The sequence below is a fragment of the Rhea americana genome, unplaced genomic scaffold (genome assembly GCF_003343005.1).
Source record: "Rhea americana isolate MKP2758 unplaced genomic scaffold, rheAme1 scaffold_142, whole genome shotgun sequence".
Classification (NCBI taxonomy): Eukaryota; Metazoa; Chordata; class Aves; order Rheiformes; family Rheidae; genus Rhea; species Rhea americana.
In genome coordinates this window covers 612,461-637,302 of record NW_028185506.1, presented here as the reverse complement: position 1 = coordinate 637,302, position 24,842 = coordinate 612,461, and the positions used below count along the sequence as shown (strand labels likewise).

At 39.9% G+C, this 24,842-nt stretch overlaps 1 protein-coding gene across 2 annotated transcripts; it reads right to left on the bottom strand.

Annotated features, from left to right (window-relative positions):
* Window positions 1-318: 318 nt before the first annotated feature.
* TIGAR (TP53 induced glycolysis regulatory phosphatase) lies at window positions 319-14,851 on the bottom strand. 2 transcript variants are annotated; one of them, XM_085298808.1, is made up of 6 exons: window positions 14,732-14,851; window positions 12,199-12,236; window positions 9,959-10,080; window positions 6,264-6,341; window positions 2,133-2,243; window positions 319-1,705 (listed from the first exon to the last, which is right to left on the bottom strand). In XM_085298808.1, exons 1-6 carry the CDS (start codon window positions 14,761-14,763, stop codon window positions 1,247-1,249), a joined length of 840 nt encoding a protein of 279 aa, XP_085154934.1. In that variant the 5' UTR covers window positions 14,764-14,851; the 3' UTR covers window positions 319-1,246. The 2 variants fall into 2 exon arrangements, with proteins under 2 accessions (XP_085154934.1, XP_085154936.1); XM_085298810.1 differs by lacking the exon at window positions 14,732-14,851 and adding an exon at window positions 14,270-14,567.
* Window positions 14,852-24,842: the final 9,991 nt, after the last annotated feature.

Sequence of the window (24,842 nt, the reverse complement as noted above, 5' to 3'; positions counted from 1 at the left end):
GCACAGTTAAAGAGTACCAATCAAATAGTTGATCTGGCAGAGCTGCAAGGAATTTAAGTAAGTCCTTAACATTTTAACATTTGTGGTTCTTCCAAGTAGATCTGGAAAGAACTGATCCATACTTAGCCTTTTGTGAGTAAAGGGTACTCTTTCATTTTAAAGAAATGTGGCCTGTAGTTTTTCAGAAAAAATAGAAGCTGTATGAGCTGGGCAAGGCTTTGTAGAGTGATATTAAAGATTTTTCTCTCCCTCAAGGAAAATACAGATGAAATGGAGTTCTATACAGGATCCTTTAATAATTCTATTTACAGGCTTAAAACATGTAAATGAAGAAAATGTATTTGGAGATTACAGATAACAGATAAGCATACACTGTAACACTACAAACACCTCAGTGGAGAAAAAAACAGTAGTGAAAATAACAAAAAACAATCATCAAGCAATCAAACTTGCCTATATCCTCAGATTATACTCTCCCATAAATATATGGTTACAGTTAACAACAGGATTCTAGGTGCATACAACCTACCATACTGGTAAGATTACTTTTCAGCTATGTCTGCATTAGGTTCCTCATCCTGCTTAAAAATAAGTACTTATGTTTGTACAGTGCTTTTTAGCAGAGATTTCAATACTTACAGAATTTCTTACAAAACACTCCTGTGAGGTAGGTATATACTATCATCTCCATTTTACAAGCGGAAAAGTAATTTGCCCAGAATCTCACAGTTCTTTAGTACCAGAGCCAGGAACATGTCCCCTCTCTCTTTTTCAAGTTCTTTTTCAAGTTATACTGTTGCACTCAAACAAGTTGTTGTAAAACAGCCTGTATGTTTATTATTACAGTATAGTACTCTGTAATGAAACAAGAATATCATAAACAGCCTCATTTTCAAGTACCATTCTCCCCCACTCCCCAACTCTTATAACTGGTGGAGATAACCAAAAGAATTATGGGCTAATGGTAAGAACTTTTTATAACTATGTACTGCAGAAATATGTATACAACTGACTGAACAGAAATATTATGTTTCTGTTCATAAAGAATATTTGTGTTATTTCTCCAGTATCAACTTATAGTGGGTACTAAGATCTTGTAAATCATATGTTATTTTAAGGTGATAAATAGTGGCAGTTCTCCAATTTTGCAGTGTAATGCCAATAACTCCAGTCAATCCCCTTAATTACCAACTTTTCCTGAGCTTGCATGATGATGATCTAAAAATCATTTCCCCTCTAAAGACTCTTAAAACATTTTTGGAGCTACACATTCAGCACTCACATCCACTAAATGAGAGTCTTGATTAAGACAAACGCAGTTGACTTCAGGCCTTAATATATTTTCATTATCAAATTTTACAATGAAGTGACTAACTCCCGTATTGGGACTCACAGAAGACAACTGAGACTTTGTTAAAGTTGTTGGCAAAGTACACTTGAGATCTGAAACAAAATAGCCAATCCAGTTTCTCATGTATGCCCCATGACTCACCACTAATATATTAGCGTCTAGTAGTTTAGAAGCGTCACCACTATCAGAACTAAGTTCCAGTTCACTGCAATGGTTCGTCCAAGGGAAAATCGACTGTACTCCAGATGTTCTTAAGCTGCTGCTTGCTGCACTATGCATCTCTTGTTCTTTCTGTCCTGCTTCAACAGCCAGCTGACACAGAAATTCAAAGAAATCCCTTGCACGTTCTCTCACCTAAAGGGAAAGGTCAGAAGATCACACTGTGAAGACTGTAGGTTTCAGCTTTCAGAAAAATGAAACATAGCTACTTCAGTTAAAAGATAAATATTTAATCTGAAATAAGTATCAAGTCAATGGCAATCTACTTGATGGTGTGAACATTATCAAAGAACTCTGCCCTTCAAATTCAAAGGTAAATGTAATTGCCATTACCCTTAGCAAATGAGAGCTTCATAAGGAATCAATCTCAAAATCAGTATTTTAGCTCTAAAGAGGTTCTCTACTTGGTAGCCACTACAATGCAGTTACATGGTTCTTCTGTCCTGGAAAAATAACTACCTTTGGTTGGACTAAGCTTTCAATAAGGATGTTCCTAAATAAGCAATAATCTGCACTAATGAAATGGCCTGGAAACTAGGACACAAATAAATAAATACCATACTTCATCCAGTGTTTCTCCTCCAGAAGGTGTGAATGAAGGACACTGTTCTCCAGCAGCCTTTGCCATCGCCTTTAGGTCAGTCAAAGGCCTTCCTTCTGCAACACCATACTTCTGTAAGAGGCAAGTTACAGAGACAATTTTAGCCAAATATATCAAGTCACAGAATCAGTAAGGTTAGAAGGGACCTCTGGAGATCATCTAGTCCAACCTCCCAAAGATTTCCTGGTGTTGGTTCCACCGGGGCTTGAACCCAGAACCTTCAACGTGCAAAGCAGATGTGATAACCACTACACTATCCCTCTACTCCAGTTCCAGTTTAAATGCAAGCATCTTTTAAAAGATTTTTCTTGGATGATTATGAATAATGTGCAGATTTAACTAGCTTCCACACTTTATCCCATTGTTTCAACAGCAGGGGAAAAGGATGTCTTCGTATCTGCTATTTAAGTGTGTGTAACGTTAGACAGAGATATATATTGAGAACAGCATCTCACTTAAAGGGCTAACATTCAAAAAATTACCCCAGGTCTGAACTTTGACTAAAGATTTTTTTCCTATACTTGACGCTCAGTATAGTTACAAAAACATTTGAGCTTCTAAGGCTACATTGCAAACGTTTCTGTACGTAAAACTTCACAGGATTATAAACTCCATTTACTTTTCACTTGCAAAACACTACAGGGAATAGTTTCTCAAGAGTAAGTAACAAATATTTTCTGTATGGAGAAATAATAGCAAACAATAGCCTCCCCTTTTTCTTTTCGGGGTTGGTGCAAGGGAGAACCTTACATCATTGCTGTAGACAGTGTTAAAAAGGTGGTGGTAGAAGGAGAAACTTTAAAGAATATATGCTAATGGTGTCCAGGAACAGGCAATTAACTATTTTCAATGATATTCTTGTTCCTGAAATGCAACCCCCACATGCAAGAATCATACCTGAAAGAGTAGTAACAAACAATATATGAAAATTAAATAGTCTGGAAAACTAGAGATCACATTACAAAAGTTTTTTTTTTTTTTTTTTTTAAATGATCTCTAATGTATTTTAGAAGATAGATACACTTGGATGAGTAATATTGTTTTTGATATTAAGGATCTTTCCAAGGCATCTCTTAACACAGGCATAACAGACAGTACTTTTACCACTGCAGTACTGCTAATAAATAAAAGGTATATTCAAATGGAAAACTTCTTGGAAAGTCTGAAGACAGTGACAACACTGCAGTATTTTTAAGAAACTAAGGAATGAAACTGTACTATAAAATCTTCAGTTATGCACAACCCAGAGATCCAGATGTTTATGACTAGAATATACTCACATGATCATTACTAAGACTTTTTTCACAGAATGGCTGAGATTGGAAGGGACCTCTGGAGATCCAACCCCCCTGCTCAAGCAGGGTCACCTACAGCACGTTAGACAGGATCACATCCAGGCAGGTCTTGAATATCTCCAGAGAAGGAGACTCCCCAACCTCCCTGGGCAACCTGGTCCAGTACTCCGTCACTCTCATATTAAAGARGTTCTTCTCATATTCAGGTGGAACTGCCTGTGTTCAGTTTGACCCCATTGCCTCTTGTCCTGCCACCTGGCACCACTGAAAAGAGTCTAGCCCCATCCCCTTCACACCCTCCCTTCAGGTACTTGCAGACATTGATAAGATCCCCCTCTCAGTCTTCTCGTCTCCAGGCTAAAGAGGCCCAGCTCTCGCAGCCTTGCCTCATAGGATAGATGCTCCAGCCCCTTCATAATCTTCATAGCCCTACACTGGACTCTCTCCGGTAGTTCCATGTCTCTCTTGTACTGAGGAGCCCAGAACCAGACACAGTACTCCAGGTGTGGCCTCACCAGTTGACTTTTGTAACCCAGGCTTCCATTGGCCTTCTTGGCTAGAAAGGCACCTTGCTGGCTCATAGTTAACTTGCTGTTCACCAGCACTCCCAGGTCCCTCTCCACACAGCTGCTTTCCAACAGGTCAACCCCCAGCCTGCACTGGTCAGGGCATGGGGTTACTCCTCCCTAAGTGTGGGACCCGGCACTCGCCATTGTGGAACTACATGAGGTTCCTCTCCACCCAATTCTCCAGCCTGTCCAAATCTCTCTGAATGGCAGCACAGACCTCCACTGTATCAGCCACTCCTCCTGGTTTGGTATTGTCAGCAAACTTGCTGCRGAGACACTCTGTCCCTTCATTCAGGTCACTAATGAATAAGTTGAACAAGACTGGAGCCGGTACTGACTCCTGGCAGACACTGCTAGCTACAGGCCTCCAGCTAGACTCYGTGCCACTGATGACAACCCTCTGAGCTCTGCCTTTCAGCCAGCTCTCCATCCATCTCACTGTCCACTCACCTAGCCKGCACTTCCTGAGCTTGCCTAGGAGGATGTTACGGGAGACGGTGTCAAAAGCCTCGCTCAAGTCAAGGCAGACAACATCCACTGCTCTGCCCTCCTCTCCCCAGCCAGTCATTCCATCCTAAAAGGCTATCAGATTGGTTAAGCAGGATTTCCCCTTGGGGAAGTCACGCTGACTACTCCTGATCACCTTCTCTTCCTTCACACGCTTAGAGATGAYATCCAGGAGGAGCTGTTCCAGCACCTTTCCAGGCATGGAGGTGAGGCTGACTGGCCTGGAGTTGCCTGGGTCCTCCTTCTTGTCCTTTTTGAAGACTGGGGTGACACTGGCTTTCTTCTAGACCTCAGGCACCTCTCCTGTTCTCCATGACCTCTCAGAAGTGAGAGAGAGCAGCCTGGCAACAACATCTACCAGCTCCCTCAGTACTCGTGTGAGCATCCCATCAGGGTCCATGGATCTGTGGATGTCAAGTTTGTCTAAATGATCTCTAACCTGATCCTTTTGATTTCTACACTACAGATATGCAATTCGCCATCATACTGATTAATTTGTTACAGTCCTCAGAACTTAARTGTTCTGAAATACAATTACTTCAGCATCTTTATTGCTTTCTCTAAAGTAAAACTGTAGGATTTAAGAACACAAGTGTGAAGAAATAAGTACTCTAAACTGATGAAAAAAATCCTACACTTCAAKATTTTTCCACATGCTTCTCATGAAGGCCAGGTATGAAAGAATAGAGCTCTCTTAAAAGGATCACCAACTTATGCTCCTTTGAAATACGAAACCATTTTTCATGCAATTCAAGCTTGATTTCAGTTACAAAGAGCAGTGCCTCACAATCTGTAGCCTGCAGACACTGTATTTGCATTTGTATGCATCCATACAAACACCATGAAGGAGAAAAAAAAAATGCAGCAGAGACAAAGTTCATGTTAGTCTTTATAAAACCCTAATATGGCCCATAATATTTCCAAAAGCACCAGGTGGTGAAGCAATTAAAGACAATTGGGGAACCATGTGTCTTGCTGATTTCAGAGGGTGGACTGAATTTCCAACAGAACTGCAAAAGGGTCAAAATGTGAAATGCTACAATCACTTCCTGCTCTTTAAACTTCAATTTATCTGCTAGCAGTATGCCATCTTGCTTTTGGCTTTGTAGTATTTCCTTATCTAGAATTCAACTAACTATCAATGTAGCATCTGAAAGGTGAATTTTATTAGCAGAAACAGCCAGCATTGAGTTTATTCTGATCAAGACAGTTAAAAACATATAGGAGGTAAAATTATGCCTTTTGTTATGCAGCAAGGTTATTCAGGAAGGCAGATTGTTCCATCATAACTAGGATTTCCATTCACCTTTGTGCTAATGGAAAGATATAAACAGCTAAAAAAAAAAACAAGATCAAATTGTGCCATCAAGGCAAGCAAAGACAGGCAGAGGGAGCATGTTTGCCATTGTATATGTTTAGAAAATATAACTAATCTTTTGATTGCATTTAAGATAATTACTTCTACACATAAACCTTGTACTACTGTGATGCTCTAAGGATTTCTGTAAGACTAGTATCACTAAATACTGCCTTTGCTTCAACATTCTGCACTCAAACAACTTTAGCACTTCTTCAGTTCTTAGTAAATAAGGAGGAGGAAGAAAAACAAAAACAAACAGCACTCCCCACTGTTAAATCAACTTTTTAATAAACCAAGGAACCACTGGCAGTAAGTTATATTTTCAAAATGTTCATTATTAAAAATAAATTATGACACTTACTCTCTCTCGAAGTCTTGCATCATACTCGATTTTCAAGTCTTTGCAAAACTTATTTTTTCCTATAATTGTGGCAGCAGTCTAAAAAGTGAATATATAGTCACATCAATGAACTGTTTCCTCATGAGATACCTATATCACCTTAAAACACCACAACCAATGTGACTTATGTAAATAGCACTCCACAACCCAATACATAAGATAAAAATCCTTCCACCTGGTAGTGTCCATCAAAATTGCACATATGGCCCACGTCAGGCCACAAAAAGGTGGAAAAGCTGCAGTCTCCAGTAASTTTTTTCACAGTCCACAACTGCTGGAGATACTTAGCATCCATGAAACGAGCAGCAAAATACACATCAGCTACAAGATTTACTGGGATAAAATACAACAGCTTTTCTTGAGTATACTGTCACTCAGGAAAAGATCACATTGACACATTCTTTGTGTGTAGTGTGTGGGTTAAAAGACTCACAAGCAGTACATTCTCAAGTTATTCTGGCTGCCAAAAACTTGGCATGTAACAAATCAAATTACCTTCTGAMAAGTGGCTACTTACTATACCTCTGAAATCAAATACTCTTGAAGCAGTTAGAGGCAGGATGATGTCTGCCAGCAATATACTGAAGCATCAGCCTTGCTGTTGGGAGGGAGACATGTATTGGATAAAACATTTTGGGGGGGGGGTGGGGGGGAAATCCAGGTTACTTTACCTGGCTTTTGATGAACACAGCATGGCCAAAAAAAGAAAGAGGAAAACTCAAAGGGCTTAGTTTACTTTTAACAATAGTCTAGATATCTCAAGTTTTTTTCCTATACTTTTTTTGAACTTCCACAGAAGCATGCAACTGGGGGGGACAGGGAAGAAGGAATGGAAGGAAGTTAAAGACAGCTGGCCAAGAGGAAATTCTGACACCATTCTGGAAGAAGTATTAGCTAACACAGACTAGTTAGCTGGATAAAGGACAGCTGTCTGGCTGCCACAGTCAGTAATGGGAACTGAAGAAGTAACCAGCTGCATATTTTGTGTGCATATAAGAGCAGAAGGCTATACTGAAAGCACATGTAGTTTTGACTGGCAATACTAGATAGAAGTCTAAATGTCCATGTCCACTAAAACCTACATTCAAAGAACTCATTTTGAAAATTCTTGGATTCCAGCAAAGAATAATCAGCTTTGTTGTATTAAACTAGATTTTATGATGTATTTAATGTATTGCCTACAAAAGACTTCATGTTACAATTTCACATGTCTGTCATAGAATAACATCAAAATTCAGGCAAGCTTGAATCAATTTCCTTGTATACATGAATAGTATAGTTAGTCCTACAGAAATTGCAAGATATAATTGTATGACTAAGATCTCATTCAGTACAGACAACAGACTACATTCATTTACTGAGCAGTATAGTTTATACTCTGATCTGTAAATGCTGAATATGAAGGCTCATGCCCCCATTTATTGGGCTGTAACCAAAACCTGCTCTGAGGAAGAGATGAACTTCCTCTAGCCTTTCCTACACTATTTGTTAGTAGAGTATCAGCATGCTTCAGAAACATTACTGAATTTGCACAATACTACAATGACAGAAGGTATATTATTCTCATTTTGCTCACTGGAAAGGACTAGAGTTTCTCTCTTACTCTTTTTGGGGCCCAGTCTATTCCAGTCCTGAACCTATCTTCTCTACTGCACAGTTCTTGTCTCAATGGCACAACCATCACATAGTAAGTCTCATTTTCCCCTGCAGATTTTAAATATGAAGAGTAACTCTTATCACCAAATCCCAACTTGTTTCACACGTTGCCTTCTATTTTTCCATTCCAGGTCTGTTTACATGCTTCTATACGGCTAGTTTTTAAGAGCTAGTCTTCAGCCCCTCCCCTGCTTGGCTTATTCTCTCAAACAGGCTCCTATCTAGCCCATCTCTTCACTTGCACTACATGCTCACTTTGTATCTCTTTCATATCCTGGAATTTTTGCCCAGTTACTCCAATTCTCTTCACATAATCTTAACTTTTTCCTGACCTGCTCCAGCTTGAATGCTTAGCTGCCAGCCATGGGCAGTAGCCAGAGGACCATGTACCTCTCCTGGTTCCAGAGACCAGTGCATATCTTGATTACAGCAGATGGAAAAGAGACACTGCAAGAAAAACTGAATGTCAACATTAACAATTTCTATGAAAACTTGTATTTTCTCTTCTGCAATGCAACTTGCACATTCCCCTCATACTTGAGCTATGGAGTAACAGTGTGGTAAAGGACACTCTTCACAGATTTGCAGCTGCCAGAAAAGGAAGCATTTAAGCAAGTGCTAACTGCAGCTTTATATATCTTTGAAAAGACTCAGCAAAATTTGGATAGCTCTTCAAAAGAATGGCAAAACACATTTCCACATGCTTCTCAGGGAAAAGACTGTCTCTATTATGGGGGGAGGGTGGGAAATCCCTCCCTCCCCCCTGCTCTCTCTCTATATAAGTTAAGAACAAACAAACAAGAAAGATCCAACAATCTTACTCTCAACTGGCTCATTATTTCAAAATGTTTCCCCTAAGGCAGGCATATAGCCTTGAGAAAATTAAAAACAGTATTACTACCCTTCACACATTTGACTGCCTAACAAGTCACTTCCTCTATTATTATTGTATTGCAAGACTTAGAACCATAAAACACTGTCCACAGAAGATAGGCTTGCTTATAGACTGTGTATCCTGTGCTTCCTCTCCTTCTCTAGCTCATTTTTAGCCTCAACTGCGCTGCTACAGAAGTTTATGGGACTGTTCTGCAGAACAGATCAGCAAGATACTGTGTTAAAAATAAAGATGTTTCAAACTAAATTTTGTTGATCCGGTTTACAATAAGCCTTCACAGACAACTGAGGGAAACGCAAGCAGGGCTATTGAGAATTTCCTCATCATTTCAATCATGCAAAATCTACATGTCTCCTGAAACCACAGCATCAGTAACAGAAGACAAGAATTCAAGAAGAGGGCTTCCACAGGAGATGTGACTTTCCTAAAACAGCTGATCCATGCCTCTCCATTTAATAGTTTTGTATCCTCAAACTTTTCGATCATTTTGTAATCTTGCACACAAAACCACAGGTAACCCCACTCTGTGATTGTAACTGTTTCTTCTTTAGTTAAGAATTATTAAAGTAGTGCATCAAGGTGAAGAAAGCGCTATTACGTTCAGTCCCACCAAGATCTGCCTTTCCACATGTTCACTGATCCTTGTACTGACTTTAAGTTTTGCTATAATCTTGCTTATACTGGCCTGCATTCTTCAGAAGAACGCAGCATACAGCCACAACGAACAAGATGGTACAGCTATATCAAAACCAGTTTGTTCTGGTCCCTCAAAGTAAAACTGACTTAGGTCTATGTTACCTTTGAGTCCTCATCTTTACCACTTTCAGCAAGAGCCTATGCATATATAAAATAATGACAATTCCATAGGACTAACATTGTATGACATTCAAAAAAAGCAAGTCAGCTTTCACTACTTAACTCAGTTGTTTGCTTTGAAGTTTCCTTACAAAAGTCTTCTTGAATTCCACTCAAGTCCAACTTTAGTTTTAAATTCATCAAAATTGACTTTGGCTCTCTTTCTCTGTAATGTTTGTGCCATCAATAGCTAATAAATGCAAAATACTGAAGCTAATATTCATATCCAGTCACCTCAAAAAGCACTTGCCTGCTTTGCTCGAAGGAGATCACTTGAAAAGACATGAGTAAACTTCACATTACTGAGAAATACACCAGCAGCATCTGCTTGTCTGAAACCAGTATCAGAGAGGGGCTCATCCACTCCTTGACCTGAAAAATAAAAATCCATCAACATTAGAACATGTAAATTTTAGAYAGATTATTATTGCTGAGCAGATTTTCTGTTATTGTCATACTTGCTCAGCTGCTAAATTTTCTCCATCAGCAGACCCAAGTACTAGTAGAAATCATGCTCCTTTGGTCTTCCCTGAACTTGATCATACAAATGCAGTGAAAATAGGGTGCGTAGGCTAGGAAATCAGAAAGATACATTAATTTATATTATATAATCAAATAAAATGAATAGTATGTACAACAGAAAATTAATCATAATGCAGAAGCCTTCATTTTCTACATGTGAGTAGTCATTTCAAGTCACTTGTCCTTTTTTGAATAATCTCTCATAGGCTTCCTGCTAAAGAATTCTCACAGTTGAGGGGGGGGGGGGGAAGGAAAAAAAGAAGTTTGTTGATTATATTAAAAAAAAGACAATACAACATAATATAGGTATTCTTTATACTAAAATGCACACAGGAAGAAACATGCACATCTGGCGAGCCCAGACCTAAAAAATATGAAATGCCTGTTCTTGCTGCAGGAGGCAACAAGAATGGATTCTGTGTATGGAGGAAAACAGTACATACTCTTTGTTTAGCAACAATTTTATAGTTGATGTAAACAGAGTCTGTTACAGTCTCCTCCTCTCCACCACACCTCTACTTCTTACATCGACGCTAATGCTCATGCAGTTGTAAGCAAGTATGTATAGCAAATCTAGCTGAAAAGCAACCCTTTAAAACACAGTTTTCAGACAGAATAGACTGGAACTAACTTGCCATACAGCTCTACGGCATTGCTGAGAGAAGCAACACTATGGCAATCCAACTTTAATGACATAAAGGTTTGATTCTGTCACAGCTTCAAAGAATCTGTAAGAGAACCAGAATTGTGGCAGAGTGACAAACCTGAAGCAAATTGCTTTGTCCACACTTTTATCATTTACTTAACTTCTGCAGGAAGCCAAAGCTGAGAGCATCACTTCCCATCATCTCCAAGCAACAACAACAAAAGTAATTTTCACTAAGGAAATACACAACTTATTATTTATACGCTTGCAGTAGCATTAGATAGGACATCAGAAGTTCAGGACTTGAGGGGGAAGGGGTAAGAGGGACAGAAGCCTACTACATATCATTTGACACACAGAAGTAGTAATTACGAAGACGTAATTCGTACTTTTAAGAACATGAAGTTTCATTCCCTTTATTATGAACACAAAGACCACGTTGTAAGAACTGTAAGTTGTAATGTCAAAACAGATAAGAAAATCTAGAAGTAGAATTCTTCGTCACAGCCTGCAGCACCACACACAACTTTTTATTTGGAGCACAACCTCACTAGGTTCCTTGCAGCCATGAGCCATAGTCTTCCTAGAGCAGACACGCAAACAGTTCCAGATTTTTTAGTTTTGGGTATACAGAATCAGCAATCGCTACAGAAAAGCCTGGTTTAAAAGTTTTATCTAAAGATAGTCTTTACTGAAAGAGCTGGAACTGATTAATTCAAGCATTTAAACAATCTTCACTTTTCACACTTCCTTGCTCTACTTCATGCTTTTCTGCAAGTGAGAGATTACCTTCTCACAGCAACAACCTCCTTTACAACGTGATTGTCATTCATCCCTCTGTAGCTCCCTACCAGCTCCAGTCATTGTATATATATGCCATTGGCTTGTTCCTTGCCAGAACTACACTTCTCATCTGAATCCCAGAACCCCTTTTCCCAGGCTTGATATAAACCATTAAGAATTAACACAGTGGTGTGTGTTATTCTGGCATCCTTAATAACAGGTGCTGCTATAGTTTTATTTGATTACAGATAGCTTCCCCCTGCCCCAGTTTGGAAAAAGGAAATGTTCTAATACTCCTAACAGTACCAGAAGTATACCACTATTTCTAGACATTTTGAGGAGACTGGCTTATTAGAATCATTATAGTTCACTACAGTGAGCAATACAAGCTGACGTACTGGCTTGCAAATAAGGTCTCTTAAGGTACACATTATTATTCAGTAATAAGATTAAATGTCAACAGTTGATGATGGGAGTTCTCATTGCAGGGAAGCATAGTTTTACTTCTCTAACAAGCTAGTAGCATGACTGATACTAACCTTGCAGTATCTTGTCTTTGTTGTATCTTGTTTCCCCGCTGAAAGAGATTACAGACAAAACAAACTTCACTCATCACAATTTTAATTCAAGTTCAAAAAGGTTATTATAGTAGATACAGACAAGAGATGGCAGAGTCAGAATATGAAAAAAATGATACAGAGAACAGCACAGCCTCTTTTCAAGAAGATCTTACAAGAAAATAAAAGGATTTTCAAGCTGTCAATACCATTGCCTTCAATGTTTACTAACACAAATCTGAAATAAAAGGAAGCAGTTGCTTRAATTAATAGTAAATGAAGCAGAAGTTATCTAGTAGAGTGACTAATCCATGTTGGAGGAGGGGGGGAGGAAGAATCTAGAGTCCTCTATGCTTCAAAAGGAAGTCAATATGAGAGATTAAAGATAAACCTTGAACTAGCACAGCTTAACACTCAAAATTGTATTAAAAAACTACTAGAATAAACACCACTTTCTTTGGGAATTAAAAAACTCTCTCTTGAAAACCATAATTGAGAGTTCTTCAGGAAAAGAGCAACTAAAGCAATTTGCAGATGTATCTAATGAGGGAAAGTTAGCAACTAAATTTGGCAAGAATAAAGTTAAGAATACAGACTTCACTGAGACTGCTCACATGAGTCAAGTGCCACCTCCCCGAGTTTCTGCAGTACAAGGGCCAAACTTGTTGCTTGCTTCTTAAATGGAGAACTATCAACACTGCTGGACAGAAGCCCACAAGATGATTAAAAAAAACTAATCACAGAAAGAAAAAAAAAATTGTATTTTAGAAGGCTTTAAATTCCTTTCCAAATAAAATGCATCAATTTACTCTTCAGGCTCTGCCCATGTCTTCAACAGCTACTTCCATCTTCCTGAGGAAAATGGAACGGCCTGAATAGGATCTATCCTACAGATAACAAATCTGGGTGGAGGGAGGAATGTGCAGTTTTCCAGGTAGCACTAGTATTGACTAACACACACAAGCACAATCTAAGTTACCACATTTGATGGAGYGCCTATCCATTTCCTATTGGAGTAATTTTGAAGCTTTCTGAAGTTTCTATTGAAGTCCCATTTGGGGATTTCAAATCTAAAGTCACCAAATTTAGGTCTTCAAAGGAAGTCAGAAGTAATTCTTAACACAAGGAAAATTAGAAGCCACTACTTCAGTGGTACTAATCAAGTACTAAAGTAAAAATAATTTTCATTAAAAAAAATTAATCAGTTAACTGCTATCAGCTGCAGAAAGCTGAAGCTGGTGTTTGCTTTCCCATATATGTTTATGTTTCCAGCAGAAAAACCTAGTCAAGTTAACTGAAGATCTTTGTCAATATCCACTGTACCTTTAAAGAAAAAAATAACTATATACATTTTAAAGAAGTCATAGATGTCAGTGCTTGCTTTTAACATTTCACAGTAGAAATTACCATTCCTAAATAAACTCTTCACCCCACAATAGTGGTTTTGGCAGGGGAAAGGTCTTATGACCAATTACTTAAGACTCCACAAATAGCTCTTCCTAATTTTATGTATAGCATTGTACTTCAATCAATATTAAACTATACTAATATTGCTAGACTTGTCTTGATAGTGAATTGAAATCAACTAGATCAGACTCATCTACCTACTAAGATCTAGTAAAATCAGAGGCAGCTAAAAAGGCCCTCCAGGTCAAATACTTCCCTGACCAAACTGAACTTGGGCAAAACTATCATTAAGGCACACAGCACTGTTTTTATCCTTTCTTCAAGAGTCAAACATTTAGTTATTGATGATAGCTGTGAAACTAACATGACAACTTCACTTATCACATTTGACTTTTARAAGAACTGCATGCCTTTAGATCATTATTAAGAGGTGAGGACTTTACAAAGCAGTTACATGGTCGAGCCAGAAAATCTCCACCACGTACAATCTTACATTCAGCTGAATTAGTTTTTAAATGAGAAAGTTCCAGAAAAGACAACACAGCCCATGGAAAGAATTGCAAAGTTTGTCTCATGCACGGATATCACTCTCAGCCCTTCCTCATGCATTCAGATTTTTTCTTCTCTTTGAGCGTTAAAGAATCACCTAATGGAAACTCTCCCCACCCGCCTCATGCCACTGTAAGCGACCGGAGGCCCCGATGCCGGAGATGGGCTCCCCGAGCCTCGACCCCGTGCAGAGCAGCCGTCGCCCCTCGTCTCTCGCCCGCCTGTGCACGGCTCGGGCGCCACGTTTCCAGCCGCAGCTTTTTCCTGTCGCTATCTCTACCCCCAGTGCAACGCCCGAGCGAGCCAAGGGCAGCCGGCGCCCCGGAGAGCTCCCACGCACGGTTCCTCCGCCGCCCCAGAGGCCTTCTTGAGCCACAGCCGGCCGTAGGCCCCACTGACGTCACAGGCCCAGGCCAGCCCCAAACCGGCAGGGGAGGTGCAAGCGCAGGAAGGGTAACAGTCCCCCACCCCCCCACACACACACACCCCGGTGCTACAAGACGCCCCCACGGGAGGAGACAGCTCGAAGCAGTGGCTCTGGAGCACCCGCAGTACTCACTGCCGCACGATGGTCAACCCGAAGTGCGCCATGGCACCGCCACCCCGCGGCGCGTCTCACATCCACACACGCGCCAGAGAGCCCCCAGCTCCTTGTGCCTGCACTGCACCGCCCCACTTCCCCGTCCCCGCTCGCCTATTGGCCCCTCTGTCTCAGGTGACGTCACCGCCTCCACCCGCCGCGCGGGCCTCCGGCGGCTGCGCGTGCGCCCGGCCGTTGGGCCCGCTGCTCCTCCCCTACCCAGGGAACTTGGTCCTGCGCGCGTCCCCGACGCTGCGCGGTCGTCCTAGCAGCCGCGTTAGGGAGGTGGAGGGAGGAGAAAGAAGTGGGAACCCGCTGCTCACTAACCCTCGGATTTATGCTAGTTTAAAGCGACTGCGTGAGTACAGCTTGACGCCAATCTGAATGCARAAGAGCCCTGTTAGAGGGCATCCTCCTCAGTATGGACTCGCCATCCCTCTGCCCCCTTCCTGTGGCCAGGTATGTGCAAGGTTTACAAGCAGCATGAAAAAGGATCAGGCACAGCAACAGGTCACTAGATATACTGGGTAAAGGCACTCCAGTGAAACAAGTCCTGGAGTCATCTGTTCAGCATTCCATGTTTTATAAGGGATGCACGTAACTTACCATATTTACAAATCTTTCATTGGTACACATGGAAAAAAAATGGTTAAAAGTGAGTTGTTTCACGAAGAAAGCTACAGTTTATTTAATGCTGAGTGCTTGCTTCAGCTGCAAAAACACTTTGTGTAAGAACTTCCTTCGCGTCAAAACCTACCTGTGTCCATTCCAAAACCTCATCACAACAASAAGCAGATGCTCAAATGCACAATTACTTGCCTGCTTTCCTGAACAGTGAGTTTTTTTCCACATGAAATATGTTTGAAGCTGCAGCACATGGATTCATCATCTTCATATTTGGCAGAAAGTATGGGATAGATGCAGCTTGAAAATGTGTTTGGCTTGGAAATTTGTTAGGCTGGGGAAAATCTAGCTTTATGTGGCTGCAAATACTAATGCAGGTGAGTTAACCCTAAAAAAACCCTACATGCTTAGAATATTTGTTTTTAAAAATCGAAGATTTTGCTCAGCAATTACCACCATTCTTGTGAAATAATAGAGAGGAGGAATAGAGGTGGGAGAAAAACTGAACTGAACATGTCCACCTACTGATCGCCCTCCCCACTCAAGCAGACAAATACACATATCACTGTGATGTTTGGAAACTCAGAAATAAAGCTAACATCTGAGCTAAATAAATCAGCTCTACATTTTTCTCTAGCAGTATTCTTTTGGGGCCAACTGAAAGTATTTGTGGGAAGTTACAGGATATATCTGCATTTTGTGGTTAATACTTCTGTTGCCTATGCAGTACTCCATGTGTGGGTAAATGGAGGGATTCTTCAGTTGTTAGGGTTTGATGTTCAAGCTGTCACTTAGTGAGAATAAACAAAGCAAAAAAAAAAAAAAGTCTTGCACAGATAGAAATCACTGCTGTTCCTTCCTCACCTCCTGGTTTTAAACAGTTATGAAAAATTGCACTTACATCTCAGCAAACTGCAAGCGTGCATGGATATGTTTTCTTAGCAGAAGTAGAACATTCACCCCAGGAAATGCCTCCATAGCCAAAAATATTAAGGCTTTGAAATGGTTGATATTATAGAAAAATGGACATTAAAAATTGAACAAATCATGGTTTTATTGGGGGGCAGGTTTAGCTCAGTTGGTTAGAGCATGGCACTGCTAATGCCAAGGTCATGGGTTCAGTCCCTCTATGGGCTACACTGAGRGTTGGACTAGATGATCTCCAGAGGTCCCTTCCAACCTTACCATTCTATGATTATTGATGTAGAATAGGATAACAGGTAATATGTATTTTATGGAGGCAAGAAGCAGAGAAAGAAATAGGAAAGTCACTTAGGGTGAACAAAACCATCCAATGAGTTATAAATAATAATAGTGCCAAAGAACTGAGAAAACAGAGTTTAAAATTAATACTTTAATCATTTTGCTAATAGTGATTTCTAGCAGACAATCAAAGTAACAATCCCACTGCTGTTTAACACTGCTGGCAAAATGGACAAAGTGATGGAAGAAACAGTTTCAAATCATCCTTTTCCCTCAGAAAGCTGGTCTAGATAAGGCTTTATAGATTGCAGACAATCTGATTAATTAATCAAAATATTATTTGGTCTGATAGCTTTCAGATCCTTTCAGATTTTCACAACAGGATGAAATAAATACCATCCAAAAATCAGTCATTCGAGAAATGGAGGAATTATTCTGGGTTGCCCAGGGACTTGCCCTAACTTTTGAACTTGGTTTATGTTTTAACAGATGAAAATGCTGAATCAAAACTAAAACATGATTAGCAGTTTAAAACAGAGAATATTTAAATACAACAGTGAGTCTGTTTCATTCCCTTTTTATCATCCTTTGACAGTGTGATACAACTTTGTATTTCTATAATGCTTTTCCTCTGCRGATTTCAAACTGTCATTTTCAAATGGAGAAATTAATGACATGTCTAGCTTCTAAATGATCCAGTGCCAAATGATTCAGCTCTAACTTATTTCTATTATATCACCATTAAAAACAACTGTATTTTGCTATGATGAAGAGCCTCAACCTGTGTTTCAAGCATGTACTTTTAAAAGTACAAGAAACAAATGAGTGAGAAACAAATGTGAATTAAGGTCACTCTGCCAAAGCGACAGCCCCTCAGGCAAAGAAGTTTTAAGAGACTTTGTCATTTGACGTCATTGTGACATCACACATTTCAATTTTGTGAGTGAAAGAGCTTGAATGGCCTATAACTTCTATTTTGTAACCTTTTTGGACTACAAGATTGTTTTCTCTTTCCATTATTTATTTCTCTATCTTTGCTCCTGTTTTCTCCTTTATCCTTTTCTGAATATTTCACCCTTCTTACTTTTCTTTCCTTCCTCTTCAGTAATTTCACTGATCTGCTGTAGCATGTCATGTCAGTCTGTGTTGAGGAGCCTATTTTTGGAATTAACCCAATAAAACAAATGTTTATAGAATATAGCTACTAACACAAGACAAGAAGCTCATTCAAGGAGGAGTAAGTATTTTGAAGAAGTCCTCTTAGRAAAAAAAGTCTTTTGTGGAGCTGCAAATTGAAAATTTTCAAATTAGAAAATTTTACTCAAAATAAGTTTTGAAACTTGAATAATGTTGACCAACCAGTAAAGTCATCATCGTATATGGAATGCTTAGCACTGACATCAGATAATATCAGCAGTCCAGAGAGAGTTAATCTAATTCACATGAAACAACAGTTAACAATTAGAAATGTAAAACTGAAATCATAAGATGGGCTGTATTTTCTACAGACCACTTGTGGTTTCAGGATTTCATCTCTTCCAGCTTTTAGAAACACACCAACCCATCAGAAACTTAGGCTGTTTTTTTTCTGTATGCTTTCTTCCCTTCCTCTCCCTCTCCCCTCTCCCCTACCTCTCCCTATCTAATACGCTTCTTGAGAGTGTGTTGCCACTAGGATATTCTTAACTTGATCAAATGCTAATGCAGAGATTGTACAAAGGACAGTTGTCCTCAAATTTAACTATCTGGAGATATGGTTCTGTAATACCTTTATGACAACTTACATTCATTGCTTTCATGAAAAAATAATACTAGGAAAGTGTTTAATTATTCCTAAATCATCTTTCACTGTGACACACCAGCTGCAAACAGGAAGCAGAGCCAGCCACGTGTGACTGTCCACGGAAGAGAAAACTTCCAGCGCTTCTGCAGCAGCACTTGAGACCTTTTGGTGCAAACCCCAAAGTGTAAAATTTCAAGTCATGGGTTCATGCATTCTGGCTGATAAAGGTGTTCAGGTGGATTGCAAGATAAGTGAAAAAATTTAGTTAAGCATTTTATCTTTCTGAAGGACACTAAATCCCATGAGGCTCCTCAAGGAGCTCCCAGAATAGCTGCAGTTGTAACATGACATTACTGTCATCTAGTGGTCGACATGAAATACGCACCTTTGGATTCCACAGTCTCATTCAGTAACTCCCCATACAAGTTTTGTATTTAACTTGATTACATAGGCAATCTCTTGCTCTAGTGCTGCTAGCCATCAGAGTCATATCCAGCATTTCTGCTGCAAATTTGTATGATGTTCAGTCAAGTCTTAATCCCTTAATTTGGGAAACTAAATAATATTGTTTGGGCACTGCAGAAAGAGCAATTCTTCAATATTTGTAAGAAGCAAATCCAAATAGGTTGAAATAAATAAGTTCCTGGGAAGGCAAACAGATTGAAAAAGAGTAACCTTGGGAAGTTGAATGACTTAAGTGAAACTCCTTCCGTTCAAGGATGTTTGGAAACAATCCTGAACTCACTTGTAATCCTCCATCAGGTTATGTTCCACTTACAGGTTTGTTCAAGTTTTGCAAAACTTAACCATCAGATAGGCCAACCTATTGCTCTCAAGGGATGCTAATAGGTTTTTAATTACATGAACCAGCATTTTTGCTCTTAGAAGCATTACTGAGTAACCTGAGTAACCTCAGCTCCCAATATGGCCAGTCTGGTGACCTTTATCTCTCTCCTTCACCACTCTGTCCTAATTCATATAGTTTCTGCATGCTACATTTTCCAATAGATCAAAMAGCATCCTAGCTTTTTCAGAGAAAAATCATTAGTAATATGTAGCCATCACCAAATTGTTTCCACAAGAGAAGAAAGTTTTAAGGAAACAAAAAGTTTCCCCTTTTCTTTCACTTCTTTCCTCATTTTATTTTGCAAGGACTCTTTTATCTCACTAGAACTAGTTGCAGCAGAACTCAGAACAGCCCCTCATACCAGTCACATTACATATAAAGCTCTTGCCCAAGCAAAAATATCTCACCTTATTCACTTTAATGTGTAAATTTAACAGGTTTTGATTTAACATACTTGCCACAGAGACCTAGCCTTCCCCATTCAATTGCTTTTCTCACAGGAAAAAAACAGCACCTGAAGCCCACACTGCCCTTTGGACTGAATTTATCCCTGTTAGCTAACAGATGTAAGTAATAAGATCCCCACAATTTTTGAATTTCAAGGTACACAGATTTCCTTTGGCTGGAAGTACCAACAGTAGTGTCAGCTGCCAAGCACTCCTTATTCTTATAGAATGTGGAAGAGGGGACAGGCCACTTCGGAGGATTATAAGAATGTTGTCAGAGTATGCAGGGATGTGACGAGGAAGGCTAAGGCCCATTTGGAATTAAATCTGGCAAGGGATGTCAAGAACAACAAGAAGGGCTTCTTCAAATACATTGGTGGCAAGAGGAAGACAGGGGAAAATGGAGGCCCAGAGCTGAATGGGGTCAGTTAATCAGTATGATGGCGAATTGCATATCTGTAGTGTAGAAATCAAAAGGATCAGGTTAGAGATCATTTAGACAAACTTGACATCCACAGATCCATGGACCCTGATGGGATGCTCACACGAGTACTGAGGGAGCTGGTAGATGTTGTTGCCAGGCTGCTCTCTCTCACTTCTGAGAGGTCATGGAGAACAGGAGAGGTGCCTGAGGTCTAGAAGAAAGCCAGTGTCACCCCAGTCTTCAAAAAGGACAAGAAGGAGGACCCAGGCAACTCCAGGCCAGTCAGCCTCACCTCCATGCCTGGAAAGGTGCTGGAACAGCTCCTCCTGGATGTCATCTCTAAGCGTGTGAAGGAAGAGAAGGTGATCAGGAGTAGTCAGCGTGACTTCCCCAAGGGGAAATCCTGCTTAACCAATCTGATAGCCTTTTAGGATGGAATGACTGGCTGGGGAGAGGAGGGCAGAGCAGTGGATGTTGTCTGCCTTGACTTGAGCGAGGCTTTTGACACCGTCTCCCGTAACATCCTCCTAGGCAAGCTCAGGAAGTGCCGGCTAGGTGAGTGGACAGTGAGATGGATGGAGAGCTGGCTGAAAGGCAGAGCTCAGAGGGTTGTCATCAGTGGCACAGAGTCTAGCTGGAGGCCTGTAGCTAGCAGTGTCTGCCAGGAGTCAGTACCGGCTCCAGTCTTGTTCAACTTATTCATTAGTGACCTGAATGAAGGGACAGAGTGTCTCCGCAGCAAGTTTGCTGACAATACCAAACCAGGAGGAGTGGCTGATACAGTGGAGGTCTGTGCTGCCATTCAGAGAGATTTGGACAGGCTGGAGAATTGGGTGGAGAGGAACCTCATGTAGTTCCACAATGGCGAGTGCCGGGTCCCACACTTAGGGAGGAGTAACCCCATGCCCTGACCAGTGCAGGCTGGGGGTTGACCTGTTGGAAAGCAGCTGTGTGGAGAGGGACCTGGGAGTGCTGGTGAACAGCAAGTTAACTATGAGCCAGCAAGGTGCCTTTCTAGCCAAGAAGGCCAATGGAAGCCTGGGTTACAAAAGTCAACTGGTGAGGCCACACCTGGAGTACTGTGTCTGGTTCTGGGCTCCTCAGTACAAGAGAGACATGGAACTACCGGAGAGAGTCCAGTGTAGGGCTATGAAGATTATGAAGGGGCTGGAGCATCTATCCTATGAGGCAAGGCTGCGAGAGCTGGGCCTCTTTAGCCTGGAGACGAGAAGACTGAGAGGGGGATCTTATCAATGTCTGCAAGTACCTGAAGGGAGGGTGTGAAGGGGATGGGGCTAGACTCTTTTCAGTGGTGCCAGGTGGCAGGACAAGAGGCAATGGGGTCAAACTGAACACAGGCAGTTCCACCTGAATATGAGAAGAACTTCTTTAATATGAGAGTGACGGAGTACTGGACCAGGTTGCCCAGGGAGGTTGGGGAGTCTCCTTCTCTGGAGATATTCAAGACCTGCCTGGATGTGATCCTGTCTAACGTGCTGTAGGTGACCCTGCTTAAGCAGAGGAATTGGTCTAAATGATCTCCAGAGGTCCCTTCCAACCTCAACCTTTCTGTGACTCTGTGATTCTTTTTAGTGTAAAAATAYTGTGGTATACGTGCTCCTGGAACTGCACACAGCTGAAATGAAAGTCACTTTTGAGACCACTTTTAATAGATCATTATGATATTAAGAAAAATGAGAGTTTTTTTAATATTGCAGGGAGATACAAAGCAAATATAGTACAGTCAACTTTCTCTAAAGGTCTGAAGGGATCCCCGAAGTCTTCTAAAATAAACTTTCCCTTAATTGGGAGAAAATATTCAGTGTGCTGTGGGCTGCAAAGAACTAGAGCATAGCTTGTTTCCTTTAGTGCCAGCTGGATGGTTTCTATTTGCAAAGCAATGCAGAGATTGCACTAATATTATTCTCTAAAATATGAATGCAATACTTTATGTTATACTTGCAAACAACTGTAGAATGGTGCAAAAGTATATCGACAATACAGTTAACAGCATGAGCAAGACCATATTCTTTCTTGGCCTCAGTTTCTTCTCTGTGAAATGTAAGATTAAAATGCAGCTTTTTTTGTCTTATTATCTAGATTACTCTTAAGCAATCCAGGTGCCCTTCATGTCTCCCACTCTTTACCCATCGGACATTGTAGTTACATTGTAAGTGCTTGTAATTTATGCAGTGTAGAGATGTTCTGTGTATCTTTCTAGACAGAGTATGAATAAACGATGGCCTATGACTGCAGACAGCTGGGTTCAGTGACCTAGACTGTCCTGTGTGCTGATTATAAGAGGATAAAGCACTATTGTAATGCTCAAGGGTTAACATCATATTGAGAAAGAGGGACTCCACACCTCTAATCCCTCACAAAACCTATCAGCTAGATCGTAACTTTTCCTTTTGAAAAAAGGAAATGATTTGGCTTTCCAAAGTAGTTTGTTCACTTCCATGCTTAAAAGAAATTYCAGCTGCTTTTACATCAGCTTTGCATTTATCGATGTAAATGGTAATTTACATACAAGTAAACAGTTCACAGCAAGAATGAGCAGGGGTCGGTTGGGGTGAAATCTTACTAAAAGTCAACAGTGGAACTCCCACTGTCTTCAGTAGACAGAGAATCTCATTCTGCTTGCCTTAGCTCTGTAGTTCATAGAAAAGTTTAAAAATATATCTATTGCAATAGAAGTATCTGAAAAGACTCCTGAAACAAGTATTAAGGATACTCTCTTGAAACGCAAAGGAAAACTCCTTGCTTTGAAAGGCAGACTGAATTTCTGGTCTCTAYGGAATACCGCTGGGAAATATAAACTAAAACATAATCTAATACATACACTGAGTTTATAAACTTAGATACTGAGTTTCTTTTGTTATCTGCCTCCACAATTCTCTTAAACATAAAAAACAATCAGTCCTGAACATAGCAATCTTAAAGTATGATTTTGCTATGCTGTCTCTTAAAATCCTGAGACTGCCTTATGTAAAGTATAGGATCATGATGGGCTGAAATTGTTTGTAGATGGTAAGAAAATGACAATAGAAATTTGTTTCAAAGGCCACATAAAAATGGAACTTAACTCTGTTCTGGCTTCTCAGCATTCAGTCAGCTTTCTTTAAAGCAAGAGAACAGGCTTGTCTCCAATGAACTGGAATTTTAGTTTCTGGGCATTAAATCTATTAACTGATTTTGAAAACATACATTTATTTAAACCACAACACAAAACCTCTTTTCTGATAAATCTAGATTTAGCTTTGATGCACAAAACTGCAGAGCATATCCCTGAGGTTTCAGGAAGACTATTAGTGGCACTACAGCAAGTAGTGTCACAAAATCCACCAAGACCTGAAGTCAGGTCAGAGGATACCTCTTTGAGCTTTATACTACAAATGGAAGGTATAAGAACAACTCTCACGTATTCCAGTTCTGAGGCTCTAAGTTAAGCATAGAAAGTGCTGGAGATTCCTGGAAATGTTAAAGTGGCTGCCAGAGGAACACAAAGATTCATTATGTTTTAAAATCTGTATCTCTGCTGTGAATAACCTGTTAAATGAGAGGCTCACAGATCACTTTGCAAGGAAGTTTTAAGAGACTTAACCTGAAGCCATAGCTCCCAACTTTGTGTGATATTGACTGGAAAGATCTGTATAGCCTGATGCACAGCCTCATGATTTCTATCATGTTTCTTATCCTGTCCATTATTTCTTTTTCTATTTATTCGTATCTGTTTCTTCGTTTTTGCTTGTTTCTTCGTTTCAGCAATGTATGTTTTTGAGTAATTTTTGTTCTTCCTGTTCAAATGTTGGCCTTTTTTCCCCTTCATTTCTCTTCTACCTGTCATACTATTAATTTTATGCTAATGTTACTTTTTCTCCAGTATGTCCAACCAAACACTTGTTCTTCATTCTTTGTTGCATCTTTGTTCTCTCCAAGGGCTCCCAAAGGTGTAAATTAAGTAGAAAGAAGAACACAGAAGAACACTACTATTTTAGAACAGTGGAGAACTTTGGTCTGTTGTTTGATCTGTGAACCAGCAATGTAAAGGCCACACCAAAGATCAAGCAATCTTTGCAGTGTCTCTTTATATAGTGCTGTGGAGAAGAAACTCTAAGGTCAGGCCAAGCAAGTCAGATGTGAGGTTGGTCAATTTACAGTAAGTATCCACAAGCATGAAATATGATGAAAGTGGAAGAGGGAGAGGGTCATATGCTAAGGTACGAGATTCAGTGCATGGAGGCTCATTTCTTCTTAGTGGCTTCACTGCAAACCCTCTCCTTTTACATCTATTTAGTCCAAAGTTTAGAAAAAAAAAGAAAAAGAATTGCAATATGCTAGTTTTCTTATTTTTTCAATATAATGAATAACTGAATAGATTTAAATAAAATTTAAACAAAATTGTGGAAATGTCCACTCTGTATACTTAAGAGGACTTTTCCATCATTTCTATTTAATTTCCACGAAATATTTTAATCCAGCAACTTTCCTTTTATTAGGGCTTTGCTCTTTTTAAATATCATTTATTGTTTAAATATCTTTTAAAATATCATATAAATTTCGCACAAAAAAGATGCCAGAATTTGCCAATTCAGTAGGCAATGATGAGCTCTCTTATAAAGAAAACTTGTTCTACAACAGCAACATTCAACAGTTCAAAATTTAGATGCAGGCTGACATGATCTATCTACATTAGGGGCTTTAGAATGACAATTCATTTTGCACAATCTTCATATTGAATAGATGAAAACGAGACAGGCAAA